The sequence below is a fragment of the Danio rerio genome, chromosome 7, assembly GCF_049306965.1.
Source record: "Danio rerio strain Tuebingen ecotype United States chromosome 7, GRCz12tu, whole genome shotgun sequence".
NCBI classification, from domain to species: Eukaryota; Metazoa; Chordata; class Actinopteri; order Cypriniformes; family Danionidae; genus Danio; species Danio rerio.
In genome coordinates this window covers 9,044,885-9,067,802 of record NC_133182.1, presented here as the reverse complement: position 1 = coordinate 9,067,802, position 22,918 = coordinate 9,044,885, and the positions used below count along the sequence as shown (strand labels likewise).

At 37.1% G+C, this 22,918-nt stretch overlaps 1 protein-coding gene across 14 annotated transcripts in view; it reads right to left on the bottom strand.

The window, feature by feature from the left end:
• The window catches only part of pcsk6 (proprotein convertase subtilisin/kexin type 6), a 174,036-nt gene that overhangs the window by 41,477 nt on the left and 109,641 nt on the right, over positions 1-22,918 (bottom strand). For all 14 annotated transcript variants that reach the window (XR_012383102.1, XR_012383101.1, XR_012383103.1 and 11 more), the window contains exons 13-16: positions 11,433-11,569; positions 6,494-6,664; positions 3,375-3,477; positions 3,101-3,297 (exon numbers count right to left, since the gene is read on the bottom strand). Coding sequence is in view for 3 of the 14 variants with exons in the window: in XM_073908047.1 (XP_073764148.1) it covers positions 3,101-3,297; positions 3,375-3,477; positions 6,494-6,664; positions 11,433-11,569 (608 nt within the window). In the remaining 11 variants the exon portion in view is untranslated. The remainder of the gene's footprint in view (positions 1-3,100; positions 3,298-3,374; positions 3,478-6,493; positions 6,665-11,432; positions 11,570-22,918) is intronic.

Genomic DNA, 22,918 nt, shown 5'->3' with positions numbered 1-22,918 from the left:
AAAATTACAGTTGTGCTCGTGTGAAAATAGCAACAAATCACGCCAAACATCTTGCGCCTTATTGCAACAGGGCATATGATAGGGCCTAAAAAGGCCGAGAGACAAATTTAGTCCTCAGAATTGAAGTGTTAACTCTAATTTCCACCGATCACCAGTAACTGAAACATCTAGATGCATCTTGATGCAATTCATACTCGGGTACAAGCAAATTTCACCCATTCCTGCTGCCACTAAACACATCTCTCATCAACATCTGCTCCACACACACACAAGCACATACACATACACAGAGATTCACATGTATTCAACAGCTGAGGCCAGCAAACAAACACAGATAAACCACGTCCAGTACGCTTTATGGTCCTCGTCCACATCACTGGCTGATGTGTGGAGATAACCAGAGCTCATCTGCATCACAGCATCTGTTATCAACAAGACGGAAACAACAAACCGGCAAATCCCACACACAGATCACAAATCCAGCACAATCATGCTTCAGTGCTGACTAATACACACACACACTACATACAGAAATAAACTACCTGACAAAAGTGTTGTCGCCTATCCAAGTTTTAGGAACAACAAATAATAACTTGACTTCTAGTTGATCATTTAGTATAAGAAGTGGCTTAAATGAAAGGCAAATGCCTCTAGATTATGCTTTTTTTTACTAAAATAAAATATGATCATGCCTTGATTTTTTATCATTTAATTAGGACAGTAAGCTCTGACTCTGCTTAGACAAAAGTCTTGTCACTTAACTGAAATAATGTCCAGTATAGAATATAAAGTCATGCTGCAGTGGAAACTGAATGAATATTGTGTCTGACTCCACCATGAGCTTGGAGGACTGCATCCATACATCTCTCCAATGACTCAAATCACTGATTAATAAAGTCATCTGGAATGGCAAAGAAAGCGTTCCTGCAGGACTCCCAGAGCTCATCAAGATTCTGTGGATTCATCTTGAATGCTACCGCCTCTATCTTACCCCAGACATGCTCAATAATGTTCATGTCTGGTGACTGGGCTGGCCAATCCTGGAGCACCTTGATGTTCTTTGCTTTTAGGAACTTTAATGATGAGGCTGAAGTATGAGAAGGAGCGCTATCCTGCTGGAGAATTTGCCCTCTCCTGTGGTTTGTAATGTAATGGGCAGCACAAATGTCTTGAGACCTCAGGCTGTTGATGTTGCCATCCACTCTGCAGATCTCTCACACGCCCCCATACTGAATGTAACCTCAAACCATGATTTTTCCTTCACCAAACTTGACTGATTTCTCAGAGAAGCTTGGGTCCATGCTGGTTCCAGTAGGTCTTCTGCAGTATTTGTGATGATTGGGATGCAGCTCAACAGATTATTCATCTGAAAAACCTACCTTCTGTCATTTTTCCAAATGATCAACTATAAGTCAAGTTATTATTTTCAACTGAGATGGATGACAAGACTTTTGTTAGGTAGTATATATATATATATATATATATATATATATATATATATATATATATATATATATATACACATACACATATACACACACACACACACACACACACACACACTGTGTGACACAGTTAGTGTTTTAGAAGAAAATTTCAACCATGAATGACAATTCTAATGCCGTGTGTATTCCTCTGGATGCTGTTATAATCCTCAACGATGCTTTTTTTAAATGTAAAAGTAGTGTGGAACAATCCCAAGGGTTCTTTTTTATGCAACGGTTCTCAGATTTCACATCTGTTCAGCATTAAAATGGATGAAAAACTGTTTAATCTTAATTATTAGTGCATTTCAATGCTCTTTCGACCAACTTCAATGGCAAAATATTTGTTTTATCATATTAATACACATAATTATTAAAAGTATTATTGGATCGTCTAAAATGAATCACTAATGTTACTGTCATTAAAATCCTTGTGAAGTGTTTTGAAACGTAACCTCAACTGTATTGCAGTATTTATTAGTTTATCAGTTGTTACACTAGTGATACTTATGTTTATCTACTGCAATATTTCACATTTAATTATTGATGTGCAATTTTAACCAAAGAAATTATTAAATAAATGATTATTCATTCAAAAAAGCTGACTCAATTGAAGCAAGTGACTAACTGAAGAATCACTGAATCGCTGACTCCAATGATTCATTTAAAAAAGCTGACTCAATTGAAGCAAGAGACTAATAAAAGAATCACTGACTCCAATGATTCATTAACAAAGCTGACTCAATTATAGCAAGAGACTAATTAAAAAATTGCTGAATCGCAGACTCAAATGATTCATTCAAAAAATCTGATTCAATTGAAGCAAGAGACTAATGAAAGAATCACTAAGTCACTGACTCAAATGATTTGTTCAAAAATGTTGACTCAATTAAAGCAAGAGATTAATTAAAGAGTCACTGAATCACTGACTCCAATGATTCATTCAAAATAGCTGACTCAATTGAAGCAAGAGACTAATTAAAAAAAACCAACAAAAAAATATTCGGTGAATCGCGGACTTAAATGATTCATTAAAAAAGCTGAATCAATTGAAGCAAGAGACTAATTAAAGAATCACTGAATCGCTGCCTCAAATGATTCTTTCAAAAAAGCTGATTCAATTTAAACAAGAGACTAATTAAGGAATTGCTGACTCAAATGATTCATTCAAAAAAGCTGACTCAATTGAAGCAAGAGACTAATTAAAGAATCGTTGACTCAAATGATTCGTTTAGAAAAAGCTGATTCTAGTGAAGCGAGAGACTAATTAAAGAATCACTGACTCAAATGATTCATTCAAAAAAGCTGATTTAATTGAAGCAGGAGACTAATGAAAGAATCACTGAATCGCTGACTCAACTGATTCATTCAAAAGCAGATTCTTGCAAAGATTAAAGATATAGTTCATCCAAAATTGTTTCACCCATTTATTAATTACAGACTACAAGTTTGGAACAAGTAAAGGGTGAAAAATGATAATAGAATTAAACTTTTTGGGTAAACTGTAACTTTAAACATTGAAGTGAGACAAATGCCTGGGACTATATTTGCTGGCGAAGCAACTGTGATAATACAAAACAAATATGAAACACTTTGAGTGTGTGTGTGGGACTCACTGTCGTCGTGGAAGCTGCCGGTGGGACAGATCTCCACACATGTGTTCTCCTTGGAGTTGAAGTAAAATCCTCTGCGGCAGGACCTGCAGTCGCTCGTCCCGCGGCCGACACACTTCTCACAGCCGCGGCTGCAGCGGCGACACCTGCGCGCATCAGAGTCCTCAAAGAAGCCCAGCGGACAGTGACTCACACACGTCCTGCACACACACACACACACACACATGAATTTGTATTCCTGGTTTAAATGTTGTTAATAATATATTTCTGTGTTTACCTGCCGGTCTTGAGGTTTCCCAGACTGAAGTGAATACAGTTGAGACAGTGGTCAGCGTCCGGCCCGTCACAACCCTGATCTCCACACTCAGGATGACACTGACCTAAGCGCGCGCACACACACATAAATTCACAACATAAACCTGCCTCACACACACACACAACACTACACAACACACACATCTCCGGCAACACACATAATAATAATACATTTGTTAGGTCTCAGAAGGTGGTCTAGAGCAGGGGTCACCAAACTTGTTCCTGGAGGTGCGGTGTCCTGCAGATTTGAGCTCCAACCCTAATGAAACCCACCTGAACAAGCTAATCAAGGTCTTACTAGGTATATCTGAAACACTCAGGCAGGTGTGTTGAGGCAAGTTGGAGCTAAACCCTGCAGAGCATCAAGCCTCTAGGAATGAGATTGGTGACCCCTGGTTTAGAGGATCAGTTCTGGACAAAGTGGCTAGTTAAAGGGAACCTGTTATGCAAAAATCACTTTTATAAGGGGTTCAAACACAATTGTGTGGCATTGGTGTGTGAATATGACCAGCCTCTAATGGTAAAACTGAATTCATTCTATTTTTTATAATTACACAATAAAGAGAGTCTGCAGAAACACTTTGATTGACATTCTCTCTTTGTACGTGTCATCAGAGGGAGAAAGTCCCGCCCACCATCTCTTCATCTAATCATTAGCATAAACAGCCCTGAGTGAGAAGCAGTTGTTTGCTGTTAGAGTTTTCACAGCATACTATAAACCAGGGGTTCCCAAACTTTTCAGCCCGCGGCCTCTAAAATAAAATTGCCAGTGACTCACAATTCCTCAGAGGAGATTATTAGAGGTGTGAACCTACACTGGTCTCACGGTTCGGTTCGGTTACGATTATCATGCCTTCGATTCGGTTCAATTCGATATCTCGGTGCATCACCGTGCATTGACGATGCTTTTAAGTGTTTATAATAATTGTTTATATATATATATACACACACACGCACACACACACGCACGCGCGCACACACACACACACACACACACACACACACACACACACACACACACACACACACACACACACACACACACACACACACACACACACACACACACACACACACACACACACACACACACACACACACACACACATATATATATAAACTTATAGCATATGATTAACAATTAAAAAGTACTGTTATATAAAATCCATACTACACTGTGTATTAAAATACTTTATATTTTAGGTATATATCATATATATATAAATAAAAAAATAAAAGCATTTTTTTCTTTCCCCTATTAAAGTACACCTTTGAACAAAAGTGTGTGTCTGTTTTATTGTTTTATATATATATATATATATATATATATATATATATATATATATATATATATATATATATATATATATATATATATATATATACAGTATATATATATATAAAACAGACACACACTATTGTTCAAAGGTGTACTTTAATAGGGGAAAGAAAAAAATGCTTTTATTCAGCATAAATTGCATTTAACTGACTGAAATTGTACAATAGTGGATTAGGATCATGTGATAAAAAAACAAAAAAATATCTAAAGATTAAGGTCATTTTAATGCGAAATTAAGTTTAATATAAGTTAAATTACAGGGAAAAAACGCAAAGCTTTAAGAAAAACATTTAAATAAAATGTTTCAGAAATATTGTGTCAACATTAAGTGAGATTTTCCTTAAAGCAAGCTAAATGATCTGCCAGTGGGATAAGCACTATTTTTTTTAAGTGAAAGCAAGAATTTTTAGCTTGTTTTTAAGGAAAAACTCTCGCAATTTCGACTCGATTATTTTTAAAAACAAAACAATGATTTTTGCTTGTCTAGAAAAGGCTTCTTAATTCAGGAATCTTTAGATATTTAGACTGGAAACAAGTAAAAAGTAAAAGTATAAACAGCCTTATTTGCACTGTAGGAACCTTTTCTTTTCTGATAATTTTTTTGGATGAACACAACTTTTTGAAACGTTTTTACAGAGAATGTACCAAAATATACACTACAAAAATCCGTAAATTAGCAGTGTCCCATATTTTGTGTTTTATGTTTTTATTTGTCCCCATTTATTTCTGCTTTTGAATTGCATAATGGCATCTTGATCTTCCTTTCAACAACTTTAACCTTGAAAGATAAAAAAAGTGACTATTATGAACATTTTTAATAGTTTGCAGTGATATATTGTCTGGGTTGGTGTTGTATATTACAGTGCAAAAACCTTGTATTAAACTGCCAGGACATTTTCTGATATTTTACAGACTGATTTCTCTATATATTATTTACACTTTCAGTTGAAGTCAGAATTATCAGCCCCCCTGTTTAGGTTTTCCCTAATTTCTGTTTAAATTGAGAAGATTTTTTTCAACACATTTCTAATCATAATAGTTTTAATAACTCATTTCTAATAACTGATTTATTTTATCTTTGTCATTATGACAGTAAATAATATTAGACTAGATATTTTACAAGACACTTCTAAACAGCTTAAAGAGACATTTAAAGGCTTAACTAGGGTAATTAGGTGAACTAGGCAGGTTAGGGTAATTAGGCAAGTTATTGTATAACAATGGTTTCTTCTGTGCACAGTCGAGAAAAAATAATTTCTTAAAGGGGCTAATAATATTGTCCTTAAAATGGTGTTTAAAATATTTATAACTGCTTTTATTCTAGCTAAAATAAAACAAATAAAACTTTCTCCAGAAGATAAAATATTATCAGACATACAGTGAAAATTTCCTTTCTCTGCTAAACGTAATTTGGGAAATAATTAAAAAAGAAAACTAAATTTTAAAGGGGGGCTAATAATTCTGACTTCAACTGTATACTTTACATTATTTCAAGCGACTAAAATGTCAATAAAAGTCACTTTGTTAAATGGTAGAGTGGAATTTTTAACATCAGAAGTCGACAGAGCAGAGATCAACATCTCATAATGCGATTCACAACCGTAAATAAATAGAAAACACTTGCGAATCACAAAATTCAGCAACTATTCATTAACAGGTATTTTATACAGTGTACTTTCGCTCAAATAAAAGCAGCTTTGATTTCCACAGTAGTTATTATTATTATAGATGTCTGTCTGTACCGTTATACTCCTCCTCCTCCTGCTCTTCATGCTCTGGGGCTTCAGGGCTCTTCATCTCTCGGCCTGCAATCGGGAGGTCTAGCGTCCTGGAGCGAGACTGCTGGGAACTCTGGGATTGCTGCGGGTCTTCAGACGTGCCGTGCAGGATCAGCGTCCACTCCTTCAGCTTACCTGACAGACCAGAACATGAAGAAAAAGAGCGCTCTGTTATTTAATGCAATAGGAAATGACAGAAGAGTATTAGGGTGCTTTCACACCTGTGAATCGATTCAGTTGTTCCGAAACAGAGATTACAATTGTTACATTGTTGCTCTTTGCTCTTGGAGCGGTTCGCTTTCACACTGCAAAGTTTCTAATCGGACCAAAAGAGCTAAAACAAGTCACGTGCGAGTAAACTCTCCTCACATTGGTCAGAGTGTCAGGGTTTATTTTGCAGCGTCCCGCTAAGCTGTCAGGAGAGGTGGTGGTTTGGTGGTGATTGACAGGGTGCGCGCGCGCAACGTGTCTGAGGAGAGACGCGGTGGGGTAGGGTGAGAAGGATGCGCGATGATGCCTATTTGAGGACCGGGAGGGAGACGCGAGATTACCGGGAGATCATCACTCGTTTGCGGGCATCCGGAGACTCGCGAAACTTCCCAACCCACTCATAATTCTCTCTTCATATAGCCGTATATGCCTATTACAAATCCATAAAACACTGTGATATAACCGCGCTCGGATCGTATCACTTTCTCACTACAATCGAACCGCTCCAGGGTTCGTTTCAATCGAGCCGAGATCACCTCATTCAAGCGATCTCGGAGCGATTACTTTGGCGCGGAACAGAGCGCGATTGCCCTGTTCACATATGTCAAACGAACCGCGCTAACTGGGCAAACGAGACACATTCCGAAACAAAAGTGTAGGTGTGAAAGCACCCTTAAAGTCTCTGGTAATACTTCAATCCAAGTTCACTTTTAAGTCATCTTGATTTCTATGGCACTTTACAATGTTAATTGTGTCAGAGCAGCTTAACATAGAAGTAGTAGTGAATTGAAACTACTTCAGTCCAGTTTTTCGTAGATGAAGTTCCGTTTAGCTCAGTTCAGCGTAATGTAGAGGTCACTGCTGATGTTTTTATTCTTCTTTTGAGCGCAAAAAGACATTCGGAAAGGCTGATGAGTGATGGGGAACGGTCCAGGTGTTCTCCAAGCGAAATGGAAAGACAGTTTTCGATTTGCGCTTTAGAGCAAAAAGGAATGGTGAAAGGCTGAGTGATTTTTATTTTTGGCATGCATCATGTTACTTGTGTGTACTGGTTTACTCCTAAACACAATAACAATGGTGGCTGTGACAGAAGAAAAGTTCAGTAAACATCTGCTCCTTAAAAAACAGCGCTGCTACTGAACTCTCCTGCTCTCCATGTTAATGTTGCTGTTGTTCTTCTGACCTCTGTGGAATGAAAAACGAAACAGGGGCGGGAATAAATGCACACCAAAGAAGGCGGAGTTACAGGACACACCCACTGATTGCACAAACCCAACAGACCAATGGCAGGTCAAAGGTGTTTTAGAGTAAAAACACAATCCCCCAAAAGTTTGCTTTAGAGAGCAGTTTTGAACCGCTGAAACAAATTCAAAAATACTTTTGTTTTGGCTGGATTTTGTTACGAAATGACGTCATTTCAGTTCAATATTCGATTTCGTTTAGGTATACAGGGTTTTATACTCTTTTGACTTTATGAAAACGTTGTAAAATGCTTCCAAAAGTATTGTAAAATGTGCCAAATGTGTGCCAATTGATGTAAAAAGTAATTACAATTCATGCACCAAGAGACTCAGATATCTACTAAATAAAATACATATAATTAAATAAAGACATAAAAAAGAATAACAAATTTACTAATTATGAAAAAAATCATTATAAATTTTTTTTTACAATAAAAATAAATAAAATAAAAATAATCTGAAATTAATTCATTAATTACAATTCTAAAATATTATTATAAGATTAGGAATACTGGTTGTTTATTTTCAAAATGCAATGTAAAAAGTTGTACAATTCATGCACCCAAAGTAAAAAAAAAAAAAATTCTGCAAAATAAAATTATAAGAAATAAATACAATTAAATGAAGACACGGAAAATTAGTAATAACAAATGAAAAATAAGCTTAAAAACTCAGATAAAAAGTTAAGAATGTAAAAGGTTAAACAATGAATATCATTCATATCATTCACCCAGTGTGTTTGATGTGATGTGTTGCTATTAGACCAGTGCAACTGTATATTTCACATTTTTACATCACATTGTTTAAATAGCAAATCCATTTTGCACCACTTTGTGGACCGGGTGTGCTGGTCTAAAATGGAGGTGTGTTAAGGCGTATTGTTGGCACGTTGCTATTCTGATAAACTGAAATAGTGCCACAGACCAACCACATGCTGCTCTAAAGTCCAGCTCAGAGCACGTTAGTTATACGCCTGTGCGGGTCCAAACGCTTACACACTGCTTAATACATGCAGGATGTACAGCAACACACAAATATCTGAACATATGAAAATATATTAAAAGATTGAAATGTTACAAAAATTATTATTTTCTGCAAATATTTTTAAAAAATGTTTAAATATAAAAACCACTATCTTTGTGCTTAACACAAGAAATTAAACATGTCGGCTAATGGATGTCTTCAGCGGAGAGAGTTTCCACCATTTCCCTATCCACAAAAATAAAGTAGTAAAGAGTAAATGTAAAGAGAAAGTAAAGAGGCCTAATCGAGGAGGCTCATTCTTTATCTTCGCACTGCAGATGGTCAATTTAACAGATTTCTCTCTAGTGAAGCGTTCAGTTTTTCCACTTACAAAGTCCGCCATGTAAATAGCTAATGCGCAGTGTTTGGCAGTAGCATCGCTACAACTACATTTCTCAGTAGGGTGGCGGTAGCGTTGCTACTTTCTAAATCAAATAGCTTTTCAGTAGCTAAGCTATTTTATTAGTCAAGTAGCGCAATAGCATCCACACAAGCTACATTTACCGATCGCGGATCAATAAGTGACGGCACCGGCATTCAGGGTGCTGTGAGGCCGGTGTCTAACCGATAAAAATAAAGCCATATGATGGCGAGAACAATGATTTCTTCTTTTTCCTGTGTTATGGTGGTCGACAACAAAGTTTTAGGTGCATTACTGCCACCTCTGGTGAAACTTGATTGGTGGAAAGATGACTGAGGGAGAAGAGTTATTTCTGAAGCAGGATTCCTCGTGACCATACCTCGAGAAGTACATATTAAGATGCAATAACTTAATTTCTGATGCTGTGCTCAAAAAATAAAAATAATACTTAAGTATATATATATATATATATATATATATATATATATATATATATATATATATATATATATATATATATATATATATATACATATATATATATATATATATATATATATATATATATATATATATATACATACATATATACATATACACACACACACTATAATGCTTATTCCAAAATATTTTCCTTGATTATAAATTACTATAGTATTTTAAATGTGTAACATCTGATTTTAATGGATTTTTTGTTTTAACTGTTATATACTATAATGTGTTTCTGTTTAGTACAGCCAGGGTTTAATTTCTGCCGAAACACGCCGGACCCGAAACTTCAGAATTCTGATCCGGCCCCTTTTTTTTACTGATCCCCTTCCTCAATCGCCCTCCTCCGCTGTTCGATGTTCGCTTTCGCCTTCTTCCGTGACTCCCCTATCCTCTTCACTTTTATCTGCGCCACCCCTCCGCCATCACCCCCCCTGAGTACAGCATATTATTTACAGTAAATAACTGAACTGAACTATGTTTCATTCATTAATTCATGTTCTTGTCAGCTTAGTCCCTTTATTAAACCGGGGTCGCCACAGCGGAATGAACTGCCAACTCATCAGGCACATTTTTACGCAGCGATGCCCTTCCAGCCGCAACCCATCTCTGGGAAACTTCCCACACACACACACATTCACACACACTACAGACAATTTAGCTAACCCAATTCACCTGTACCGCATGTCTTTGGACTGTGGGTGAACCCGGAGCACCCGAAGGAAACCCACGCGAACGCAGGGAGAACATGCAAACTCCACACAGAAACGCCAACTGAGCCGAGGATCGAACCAGCGACCTTATTGCTGTGAGGCAACAGCACTACCCACTGCACCACTGCGTCACCCGTTTAGGTTTCATTGACAGTTTTATTGATCACTAAGAGATGATTGACTCGGATTTAAGTTGCTTCGATTTAAAATGAAAATTGTAAAAATAGCTTAGACGTATAAATAGCCATGTAGCTTTTAGCTTAGCATGCTACATTTCCCAGAGGGTAGCTTTTAGTGTAGTTACGCAACATTTTAAGTAGAGGAGCTAATAGCTTAGCTCACTACATTTTTCAAGTAGCTTGCCCAACACTGCTAATGCATCATGGTGCGACGCAACTGACTCTTAAAAGGAATGGGAGATGAGAATCTGATTGGTTTATTGCAGGTTACTCTCAAAACACACCCATAACTAATAAGCACAATAAGCACAGAATAAGCACAACCCTGTTAGACCAGAGTGTATTTTTCCATCCTTAACCCTCTGGGGTGTTGCTGTGAGTGTACACAACAAAAAGTAGACACATAACAGATTCGGTTGATGCATTGATCTTATCCGTACGATCAACACTAAAAGTGTAATTTAAGTTCATTTCAGCAGTTTGACGACACCACAGGTCAAAACGTGTATACACGGTCTTCTCTTAATGCTCTTAACCCTTAATGCTTTTGTGCCATTAGCTTTAGACTTTGCGCTTAGATCGTTAAGATTGAAATAAGTTAAGAACAAAACAAGTTTAAAATTTTGAAATAAAATTGTTAAAAAATTAAATAAAACAAAACAAAGTAAAACCAAGTGAAACACTCACCCAGGACCTCTGGGTTGCGCAGCTGAGACGGGGAGTCTGAGATCTCCAGCGTCCAGGTTCCCTCTGCTTTCTCACCCCAGCAGTGAACCGTCATGAACTCCCAGTTCCTGAAGCCCTCGTTTGAGTTATCAAACAACCTGACAAACACACAGAGATCAATGGTTCAGTGTTTCAATTAATCCATATAAAGAGAAGACAGTAAAGACCCTCTTACTTCTGCATCTCTGTTCATCACAATGCTGAGGAACTGAAGACTGACTGTCCTCAAATATGAACATCAATGATAAATAAACATAACAAAAACACTTTTCACGACTAAATAAATCCTGTTTTAGGAATCGCAAAAGACACACCATACAGTTTTTGCATTTAACTGTACAGCTTTTCAATTAATTCCTCTCCAAATGTGTTCCTCATAAAAGTTTGAAACCACTTGAGGGATAAATAGTGGATAAACAGTGAGTAAACATTCACTTTTTGGTGAACTTAAGTGGAGTGTTAAGATTCGCTCTTGAAGAGAAGAAAGAGACGCTGCACAGATCTGCTCCTCATCATGGAAAGCAGATGCTCTGGCAGCTCCATTGGAAACGCGTCTGATTTGTGTTTGCACCTGTGAGGAGAGCTGACGTCACTGCACTGCATCATCATGATGGAGGAGCAGATGGAGAGCCTGGCTGTGTGTGAGAGATCTGGAAACTTCAGCCACGCCAGAGCAAAAGTGCTCCAGCCGAGGTGAGTTACTGTAAATACAGCTCCCCTGTTTGCTTTTACAGTCCGTGCTGGATATTAAAGGGACGGAGCAACCAAAAAATGAAGAGCAGGACTTCATCTGCTTGCTCTAATGCCATGCCAACACTGTAAAATAAACAGGGTTCCACACAATTGTGTTGGGACAACTTGAAGGAATTAGGTTTACTTATTAGTTTTTACGGTCCCACTTTATATTAAGTGGCCTTAACTAATATGTATTTACACAGGAAATGATAATTTGTTACAATGTACTTGTTATGTAAATACATGTATTTATTGTGTACTTATGCTTGCTTAAAAACCTGTATGTAATTACATCTGTAATTAACTTCTGTAATTACAATTGTAAATACACTGCTGACCATTCCCTACACCTTAACCCACCCTTAAACCTACCCACACCACCAAACCTGTCCATAACTCAACCCCTATCCCAACTCAAGAGCACCACAAGTGTTCTCAAATACATTATGAACACAGTAAGTACATTGTATTTATTTTTGATGCAAGTACATAGTAGTTAAGGACACGTAATATAAAGTGGGACCGTTTTTATAAACTGAAGTGGATTGAACACAAAACAATTATGTTGTTAAAAAAAATACCTCAAGAATTGTGTTGATTCAGCTCATTTTAAATAAGGAGTTTGAAGAAACAGCAAAGGCCCTTTTTTAGTGAAATGTGGATTTTTTTTCATTTGAGAAGCACAGATGATCATGATTATATTTGGGTGAAATGTATTTCACTGTAAAAAATGGTTGCAATAAAAAAAAACTGTAAAGAAAAACAGTAAATATACCACAGTAAAAATCTGAAAATGCAAATAATGAATAATTATAATGGCAAAAAAAAACAGTAAAAAGGTTACAATGAAAGTCTGCACTGTAAAAATGACTAATTTACACCTTTTTTTTTTTTTTAATGCTTCAGTAAAAATCTAAAGCCACTCGATTTCACTAGCCACAATTTTATTGTTGGGAAATATATACTTTATACACATAAATATGGCTTTGACGTGCTAAAACTCCTTGATTTAAATTTTACACTATCTCCACATGCCTCCTCATTCATTTCACTTTTTGTGTGTCGAGCTTGCTCAATAATCATGAGCAAATGGGTTTCATAGTATTACAATTAGTTTTTATTTCACATGACTTTTCAGAGCTCAAAATGAAGGATTTACCAAGTTTATCTCTGACCACACCAAACATCAACAATTATTTCTTACGAGCAACAAACAAGCAACATATAGCTGTATACTATACTTTTTATTTAACAAAACATTTACAAAGTAATCTGTCCTGGCTAAAGGTCCCAGATCAAAAGTTAACTACGCATAAATGGGGAGGTAATCTCCCATTAAAGCAATGTTATTGTAAAAAAATGATAATTAAACCATGTTAACACAAAAGCAAGCAGGTAAAAAACATACCGTGCAACAATGAAAGGATGATCACACACACGGTTAACATTAGACCTATAAATAATCTGTTCAAAGAAGGATTAAAGTGAAAGCAACCGGTGCTGCTTACAAAAAGACAAGTCTGGAACTCTTGAAAGCAGTAAGACCGTGGGTGCATGTTCATCACTTTTTGTCAAGTCTATTTGAAAGAGAACCGATCACATCAGTTGTGTTTGTAGTCACAGTTGCTTCACTCAAGGAAATGGGAGCGCGCACGCGTTTTAAACAGTTAGCGCGCGCGATTATCCTCTCATTCAGCATTCACCTAATTTCTATTGCTCCCGCGAATGTAATTATTTTTGTCAATCATGTTGCTTCTCAATTCTAAGAACACCTTTATTAAGTATTGGATCATCCTTATTGTTGAACCCTGTTTTTAAGAATTATTGTCCAGGAAAACTATTTTCAACTAGCCTTAGTGGCTAGTCGGAGTGTCTGTCTTAACGCTGAAATCTACCCGCATTTGGTGGGTTGATGGGTGTTAAAGTCAAACCCTGATCTCTCTTTCTCACTCACCCGCATGCACGCATGAACACCTTTGATTTTTTTTCTTTTTTTATATATTATGTTTAACAGAGCAAGGAAAATTTCACAGTATGTCTGATAATATTTTTCTTCTGGAGAAAGTCTTATTTGTTTTATTTCGACTAGAATAAAAGCAGTTTTTAATTTTTTAAACACTATTATAGGGACAAAATAATTAGCCACTTTAAGCAAAAAAAAATCTATAGTCTACAGAACAAACCATCATTATACAATAACTTGCCTAATTACCCTAACCTGCCTAGTGCCTAGTTAACCTAATTAAGCCTTTAAATGTCACTTTAAGCTGTATAGAAGTGTCTTGAAAAATATCTAGTCAAATATTATTTACTGTCATCATGGCAAAGATAAAATAAATCAATTATTAGAGACTATTAAAACTTTTATGTTTAAAGATTTGTTGAAAAAATTTTTTCCCTCCGTTAAACAGAAATTGGGGAAAAAATAAACAGGTGGGCTAATAATTCAGGGGGGCTAATAATTCTGACTTGTATACATACATGCATGCATACATACATAAATATGCACATGAGCAGTATCACACTCGCAAGCAGTGCAATATGGCTGTATATTAGCATTGGTGGGAGGCGTTTGCCTTAGTGGCCCACCAGTAACGATATACACTCATACCGCAATGCTCCGAGTGTAATGTAGCGTTTATACAACAGATTAATGACATAATCGTGTATATAAAAAAGAAAATCAAACAGGAGTCTAAAAACCCTTTTGTATGAGGAACTACTTTCTTCCGTCACTCATTCAGAACTGCAGCTGACGGTCAGAAAAGCTAGTGTTTGAATGATTCTCTAGCGTAATGTCTAAAGCGAAGACAAAACAGGTGATTTTGCTCACATTTTAAAGATTGTAATGCTGAGTGACATGAAATGCCATCAGTCTACAGAGATTATACAATAATTGTACAATAACTTGCCTAATTACCCTAACCTGCCTAATTACCCTAATTAAGCTAGTTAAGCCTTTAAATGTCACTTTAAGCTGTATAGAAGTGTCTTGAAAAATATCTAGTTAAATATTATGCACTGTCATCATGGCAAAGATAAAATAAATCAGTTATTAGAACTATTATGTTTAGAAATGTGTTTCATTTTTTTATTTCTATTAAACAGAAATTGGGGGGAAAAATAAACAGGGGGGCTAATAATTCTGACTTCAACTATATATACACACACACATACACACACATTTGTGATGAGCTTTGGTTCATTTTTGTTCACTTTTTCATTACCACATGCTTATGGATGTGTTTTTGTTTGTGTAACAAAGGTATTATGAGTGAATGGTACTTCAAAACCCTTGTGCAATGCTAAACGTTAATGAAATATGGTAGTTTATCACAAATATCTGAAACTCATTGTATGGTTTCTACCGCTGTCTTAAAACTGTTTTTACAGTGTTTTTTTAGGAAACAACAATTAAAGTCATTGACTAAAATTGTAGGGGAAAAAATATATATCCTAAAAGTATTTAATGTTTCACAGAAGAAAGAGTATCTTTAAAGTTTAGCCGCTTCTATTTTGTTGAATCATAATTAAAACAAGCAAAATAATCTTACCACAATGTTGTAAGTAAAATAATCCTGTTTTGGCTTTGAAATTAGATTATTTTGCTGACTCCATTGGCAGATTATTACGTCTGTTTTCAGTAAAAACTCCCTTAATTTTGACAGATTTTTTCAGAAAAAAAGACAATATTTTTGTCCTGAAAGCCTCTTGATTTAAGAATTTTGAGATATCTGGACTAGAAACAAGACAAAAACTCTACGTAAGCAAAGCAGGTCCTGCTGCCAGCAAAGCTTTGAGACCACCAGTGCTTCATTTGAAACAAATCCACAACCGCATTACTAATGAGAGCTCTGCAGACGACCAGTGTTGAACACGAGGCTCTTGTTTACAGGCTTGGACAGTGTTTCGCACATAACATCTGCATGCTTTCGTCTACCGCCACACCATGTAAATCTGAACCGTGTTCGGCATATGCTGGCGTATGGCAAGCTGAGTGAACATTTAATACATTCAATTTACAAGTAGACATGATTAATAATTTATTTAGTATTTATTTAAGAAGATCGCTGGTTCGAGCCTCGGCTGGATCAGTAGGCATTTCTGTTTGGAGTTTGCATGTTCTCCCTGTGCGTTTCCCCCACAAGTCCAAAAACATGTGGTATAGGCTAAATTGTATGTGTGTGAATGAGTGTGTATGGATGTTTCCCAGTGATGGATTGCAGCTGGAAGGGCATCCGCTGCGCAAAAACATATGCTGGATAAGTTGGTGGTTCATTCCGCTGTGGCGACCGCAGATTAATAAAAGGACTAAGCCAAAATAAAAACGAATAAATGAATATTATTAGTAGGCATGGGCGTCGCTGGAATTGAGGGAAGTTAGGACGATTCAGGGACTATTAGGGGGCCCGACACCGCCAACCATCCCAACCGCCTGGTTATATTCACACACTGTTGGACCACAACTGTGTTTAAATCTCTCGTTAAAGTGATTTCTGCACAATAGGCCCCTTTTAAATAAAGCGTTACTCTCTATTAAGTCTCGATTATCAGTTGAAACAGCTTGCCACAGACAGTGTTCATGCTGAATAAATGGGATGAAGGGAGGTCCTGACCGCAGCATCCCTCTCCAGCACGAGACATAATTCAACTCGAATGTCTTTCCTGGCAATTTCGTAGGCGTCATTTGGACGACGCTCCATCAGCTCTACAATATGAGCGTTAGTGCTGAAAGGCCGGGGTGAGAGAGCAGGAGCGCAGGGCGACTGGTGGCCCATAATAAATACTCTCCGTACATGCGGGAAGCCCCATTAGGCTGTCATGTCTGCGCTCATAAAAGCAGACGCTCGGTGGGAGATGTTTGTGCAGGGGCGGATTTGACAGCTCTTCAATCTTTATGCTGTAAATAAGACGTGGAAAGTCAAAACAATAGGCTTTCTGTGGAGAAGCGAGAGTTTAGGGACGCTCACGTCAACAATCCGGAGTGACGGACATTGTTAGACATGGAGAAAAAAAAAAGACAGGCAATTTATTTCTGCGAACATCTTTTTTTATTGTTTGTTTTGTAGGAGGGCTTAAACTCTGAAGAGTAGCACACTGCACTCAATGATTTTCCTATTTAGATTTTGAGTCTTGTTTCTAGTCTAAATATCATTAAAACCTAATATTATTTTGTATACAAGTTAAACCAGCTTTGTTTCTCCTTAAAGCAAGCAAAACTATTAAATATTACCTAATAATATTTGCTTGCATGTTTTACAGAGAAACTTGATTCATTTTGACTTGACAGCCTTGTGTTCACTTTATCTTATTATCTTTGATTGAACTTCAATTTTATGCTTTTGTCATGAAATTATACACACATACACACACTAAAAGTATTGTTGTAGCTGATCATTTGGAAAAGTGGCTGAAGGTCGATTTATTAGATGAATCATCTGTTGAGCTGCATCCCAATCATCACAAATACTGCAGAAGACCTACTGGAACCCACATGGACTCAAGATCAGACAGAAATCAGTCAAGTTTATTGAAGGACAAATCATGGTTTGGGGTTGCATTCAGAATGGGGGTATGCGAGAGATCTGCAGAGTGGATGGCAACATCAACAGCCTGAGGTATCAAGACAATTGTGCTGCCCATTACATTACAAACCACAGGAGAGGGCAAATTCTCCAGCAGGATAGCGCTGCTCCTCATTCTTCAGCCTCCACAGCAAAACTCCTGAAAGCAAAGAAGGTCAAGGTCCTCCAGGATTGGCCAGCCCAGTCACCAGACATTAACATTAATGAGTATGTCTGAGGTAAGTCGAAGGAGGCATTGAAGATGAACACAAAGAAACCTGATGAAGCCTGGGAGTCCTGTAAGAAAGCTTTCTTTGCCATTAAAGATGACTTTATTAGGGGCCGATCACACCGAGAGCACTTTTTGCGTTGAGAATAGATTTTTTAAAATGGTTTACTAAAGGCCGCGAGCGTCGTGCGTGCTGCTTATGGGCCCTGCGCGCCTCGCATTTTAACCGACTGCTGTGCCTCGTGTTTTTGCCATTGCGCGCACTGCGCTTAAGTTAAAAGAAGTCAACTCTGAGTGGAAAAAGGGCATTACATCAGTCAGTCAGTTTCATTCTACAATCAAATGGAAGCAGAGGTGGGGTTTCTGTTGAGGTGCCTGCAGTGTTTACGTTGTCAAGACAATTGAGACTTTGAAGATGGAGGAGAGGCTTGTGGTTGCTTTTTTGAGTTATCAGTAGGCCCACACGGAATCTGCACACGCAGAAGATTTTCCGCAGAATTCTGCAGATTTCTGCAGATTTTTAGCCCATCATTAATTCTGTTTATTACTTGGGTAAATGTGTAAATCTGAATTTATTCCGTTTTTTTTTCAGTAATTTATTACTTTTTATTTCATATATTAAGGTTTTAGTTATGATACTCCGCTGGATACTCCCAAAATAATTCTGCACGAAATCCACAGATTTTTACCAAAATTCTCTGCAGAAATTGCAAAAAAACGTCCGCAGATTCCGTCTGGCCCTGGTTATCAGGTGCTGTATGACTCACAAATCTAGAATATCACAATAATAATAAACATTAAAATTATATTAATATGAACAGCAACTTTTGCACATTGTGCAGCAGATTCAATCATTGCCTAGCAACATAAAAAGCGCACCACGGTTTTTTTTCTCATCAACAAAAAAGGTAGTGAGGTGCGCCTTGCGTTTTTGGAATGTAAAGGCACGTTCAGTGGGATCGGCCCTGTAATAAGTGATTCGAGTCATTGCAGAGATGTATGGATGCAGTCCTCTAAGTGACCAATGATTACTATAAAGACATGCCTCATTTTCACAAACACTACTGAGTCTTATTCACTGTTTTCTCTAACACCACTAAGCTTTCATTGTCTAGTCCAGTGGTTCTCAAACTGTGGTACGTGTACCACTAGTGGTACGCAGGCTTCCTTCTAGTGGTACGCGGAGGAATGAAATATGTCATGTACATGCTACACACATTTCAAAATTTACCAAAATGATGTATACAATATGCCATATATGACATATAGCCTATATTTAGGTAATCTGCCACGTATTTTAAACAGTGCAGAGTTGCAGCGGATTTACTGGGCCTAATACGCTACTGTATTTCAATACCGCTCATTTTAGGGGTACTTGGAGAGACAATTTTTTTCTGGGGTGGTACTTGATGAAAAAAGTTTGAGAGCCACTGGTCTAGTCTTTTCTGTGTTTTGATCCTTGCCTTGTTTTACCATCGTTATTGATTCTGTGCTGCCTGAACTGACCATTTGCCTGTTTTTAACAACGATCCTGGATTTCCTGTCTGCTTCTGTTTGCCCCTGTTTTAACCGTTGCCTGCCTGACTAATCTGTTTAATAAACTGCGCATGGAAGAAGTAAGTTTATAGAGAATCCATTGTTCATTTGTGCATCTAAAACTCCACATTTATAATCCTATTAGTCGCTGATATTATATTGAGCAGGTGGAAATGATGGACGGCTGCTTCTCACTCAGGGCTGTTTAAGCTAATGACGGAGAGATGTCACTAATGGCCGGAGTTTTTCCTCCTCTGATGACACATACAAAGGGAGAATGTCAATCAATGTGTTTCTGCAGACTGTTTTAATGAAGTGCGATTACAAAAAAGTAGAATTAATAAATGTTTAGCATTTTAAACTGGTTATATTCCCACACAACTGTGTTTAAACCCCTTATAAAAGTAATTTCTGCATATTAGGTCCCCTTTAAAATGCTTTCACTGTTTACATGTACTAGTTTTATCATTATTATTTACTTGTGTATGCTATTCAGCTCTTGTATTGGATGCCACTGTAAAATCTGCAGCAGAATGAGTGATGTGGAGTGTGTGAGAGTTTTATTCATGAGGGTCATGAGAATGAAGCTCAGGATCTTTCAGTGTTCATAACCGCGCGAGGAAAACTGCTCAGAGAATACTAAACCGCACTGAAGACGAGAGAAAAGAGCAGAGAGGATTTCAAACCGCCGCGTGATTGACAGGTTGAAGCTTCCCGCGTGACACAAACCAGAGCAGCTCTGCAGAATACACTATGGTAAAAGACGGATAATACCACGGTAGTGTGCTTGCATTTGTATGAGTGATAAAAACTTCAGGATTGTAAAAGATATTAAACTCAAGCTTTTGTTTGTTTTAAAAAAATACAGATGAAGTCCAAATTATAAGCCCTTCACTTGAAATCATGTGAAAATATTTGGATGAACTTACCGTTTACAGAACCTCCAGGATTTTGCGTTCCGCGATCGGCAATTTAACGCAAAATCAAGTTAATGTCACAAACATTTGTGTTAACTTGACAAAAGCCTTGTCGTCTTTCCAAGTTTTAGGAACAACAAATAATAACTTGACTTCTAGTTGATCATTTGGTATCAGAAGTGGCTCATATGAAAGGCAAAAACCTCTAAATTATTTTACCGAAATGAAATATGATCATGACTTGATTTTTAATTATTTAATTAGGACCGTAAGTTCTGGCTTTGCTTAAACAAAAGAATTGTCACTTAACAGAAATAATATCCAGTATAGTCATGCTGCAGTGGAAACAGAGTGAATATTGTGTCTGACTCTATCATGAGCTTGGAGGACTGCATCCATACATCTCTCCAATGACTCAAATCACTGATTAATAAAGTCATCTGGAATGCAAAGAAGGCTTTCTTGCAGGATTCCCAGAGTTCATCAAGACTCCTCTTCAATGCCTCCTCCTCCCTTTTAACCCAGACATGCTCAATAATGTTCATATCTGGTGATTGGGCTGGCCAATCCTGGAGCACCTTGACCTTCTTTGCTTTCAGGAACTTTGCTGTGGAGGCTGAAGTATGAGCAGGAGCGCTATCCTGCTGGAGAATTTGCCCTCTCCTGTGGTTTGTAATGTAATGGGCAGCACAAATGTCTTGATACCTCAGGCTGTTGATGTTGATCATCCACTCTGCAGATCTCTCGCACGCCCCCATACTGAATGTAACCCCAAACCATGATTTGTCCTTCACCAAACTTGACTGATTTCTCTGAGATTCTTGGGTCCATGTGGGTTCCAGTAGGTCTTCTGCAGTATCTGTGATGATTGGGATTCAGTTGAACAGATGATTCAGGGAAATCTACCTTCTACCACTTTTCCAAATGATCAACTAGAAGTCAAGTAATTATTTGCTGCTCTTACAACTGGGTTCGACGACAAGACTTTTTTCAGGTAGTGTATTTTGGGCAGGTGGGACATTGTTCAAATTCCCGCCCTGTCACAGAGAGCCATCTTTAAAGTTTCACATAAAAAAACCCATTATAGTATCTGTGAATAAAATGTGCTTGTCTGCTGGGCAAAGCCTTGGGTTGTCAAAATATGCTTCTCTTCTGATGTGTGATCCACGTCATGTGACATTATAGCAACGAGTTTTAATTTTATTCGCTAAACTTCTATATAGCAAACATTGGGAAAATAACTATTGAACACATCACCATTATTCTCAGTAAACATATTTGAAAAGGTGATGTTGACTTGAAAAATCTGTCATTTAAATTGCAAAAATCTCAAAATTAGAAAAAATTGAAAACCTGAAAAACAAAATCTTATATTTTCGGAAAATTAGGTTTGTTCATGAAATCTTGAAGGGACTACCTTTAAACAAAATGATAGAAAGTTTAAAAAATGTGAAAACTCACCACAAAATAATCACAAAAATAGGATTTTTTTTCCACCAAATTTTAAAAACCTGCCACAAAATCAATAATTTTAGTCGCAAATTAAAAGGGACCTGTTATGTCCCTTTTTACAGGATGTAAAATAAGTCTCTGATGTTCTTAGTGTGTGTGTGTGTGTGTGTGTGTGTGTGTGTGTGTGTGTGTGTGTGTGAAGTTTCAACTCGAAATATCACACAAATAATGCTTTATAACTCTCTGAAACTGACCCTTTTAGGCTTTCATCCTAATTGTGGCATTTGGGTGACTGTCACTTTAAATTCAAATGAGACTGTGCTGTTTTCAAAAATGGGCGGAGCTACAAATGCCTGTGTGTCATTATAGCAGCAGATTCCCCTCTCAAAAAATGATGATAAAAATGAAAAATTTCTAAACACAAAATCTGTAATTTCAGTCACAAAAATTAGACTTTTTTGGTCAAAAATTGGAGGGTTTGTCTTTAAGAGAAATAATGCAGAATTTATATAATTTAAACTCCCCAAAATCAGTCATTTAAGTCACAAAAATCTTAATTTTGTTCATGAAATCTTAAAGTGACTAATAAAATAAATTATGCAAAGTTTGAAAAATGTGAAAACTCGCCACAAAATTACTCACAAAAATCTGCTGAGTTTTCAATATTCAATGGAAAAATAACCACAAGTTCTGTCATTTTAGTCGCAAATTATTATTTTTTGTAAAAACTTGGAAAAATTGCCTTTAAAGGTCCCTATTTTTAAGATGTAGAATAAGTCTCTGATGTCCCTAGAGTGTGTTTATGAAGTTTCAGCTCAAAATACCACAATAATAGTGTTTTGTAACTCTCTGAAACTGACCCTTTTAGGCTTTGATCCTGCTTTCACATCTGTAGTTCGGTTCATTGGGTCTGGACCAAGGGCAACAAATGATACATTGTAGCATTTTTCTGCCGTTTTTGGGTCCTTTTCACACCACACTGATTGATTTGGTCCGAACCAGTTGAAAAGAACC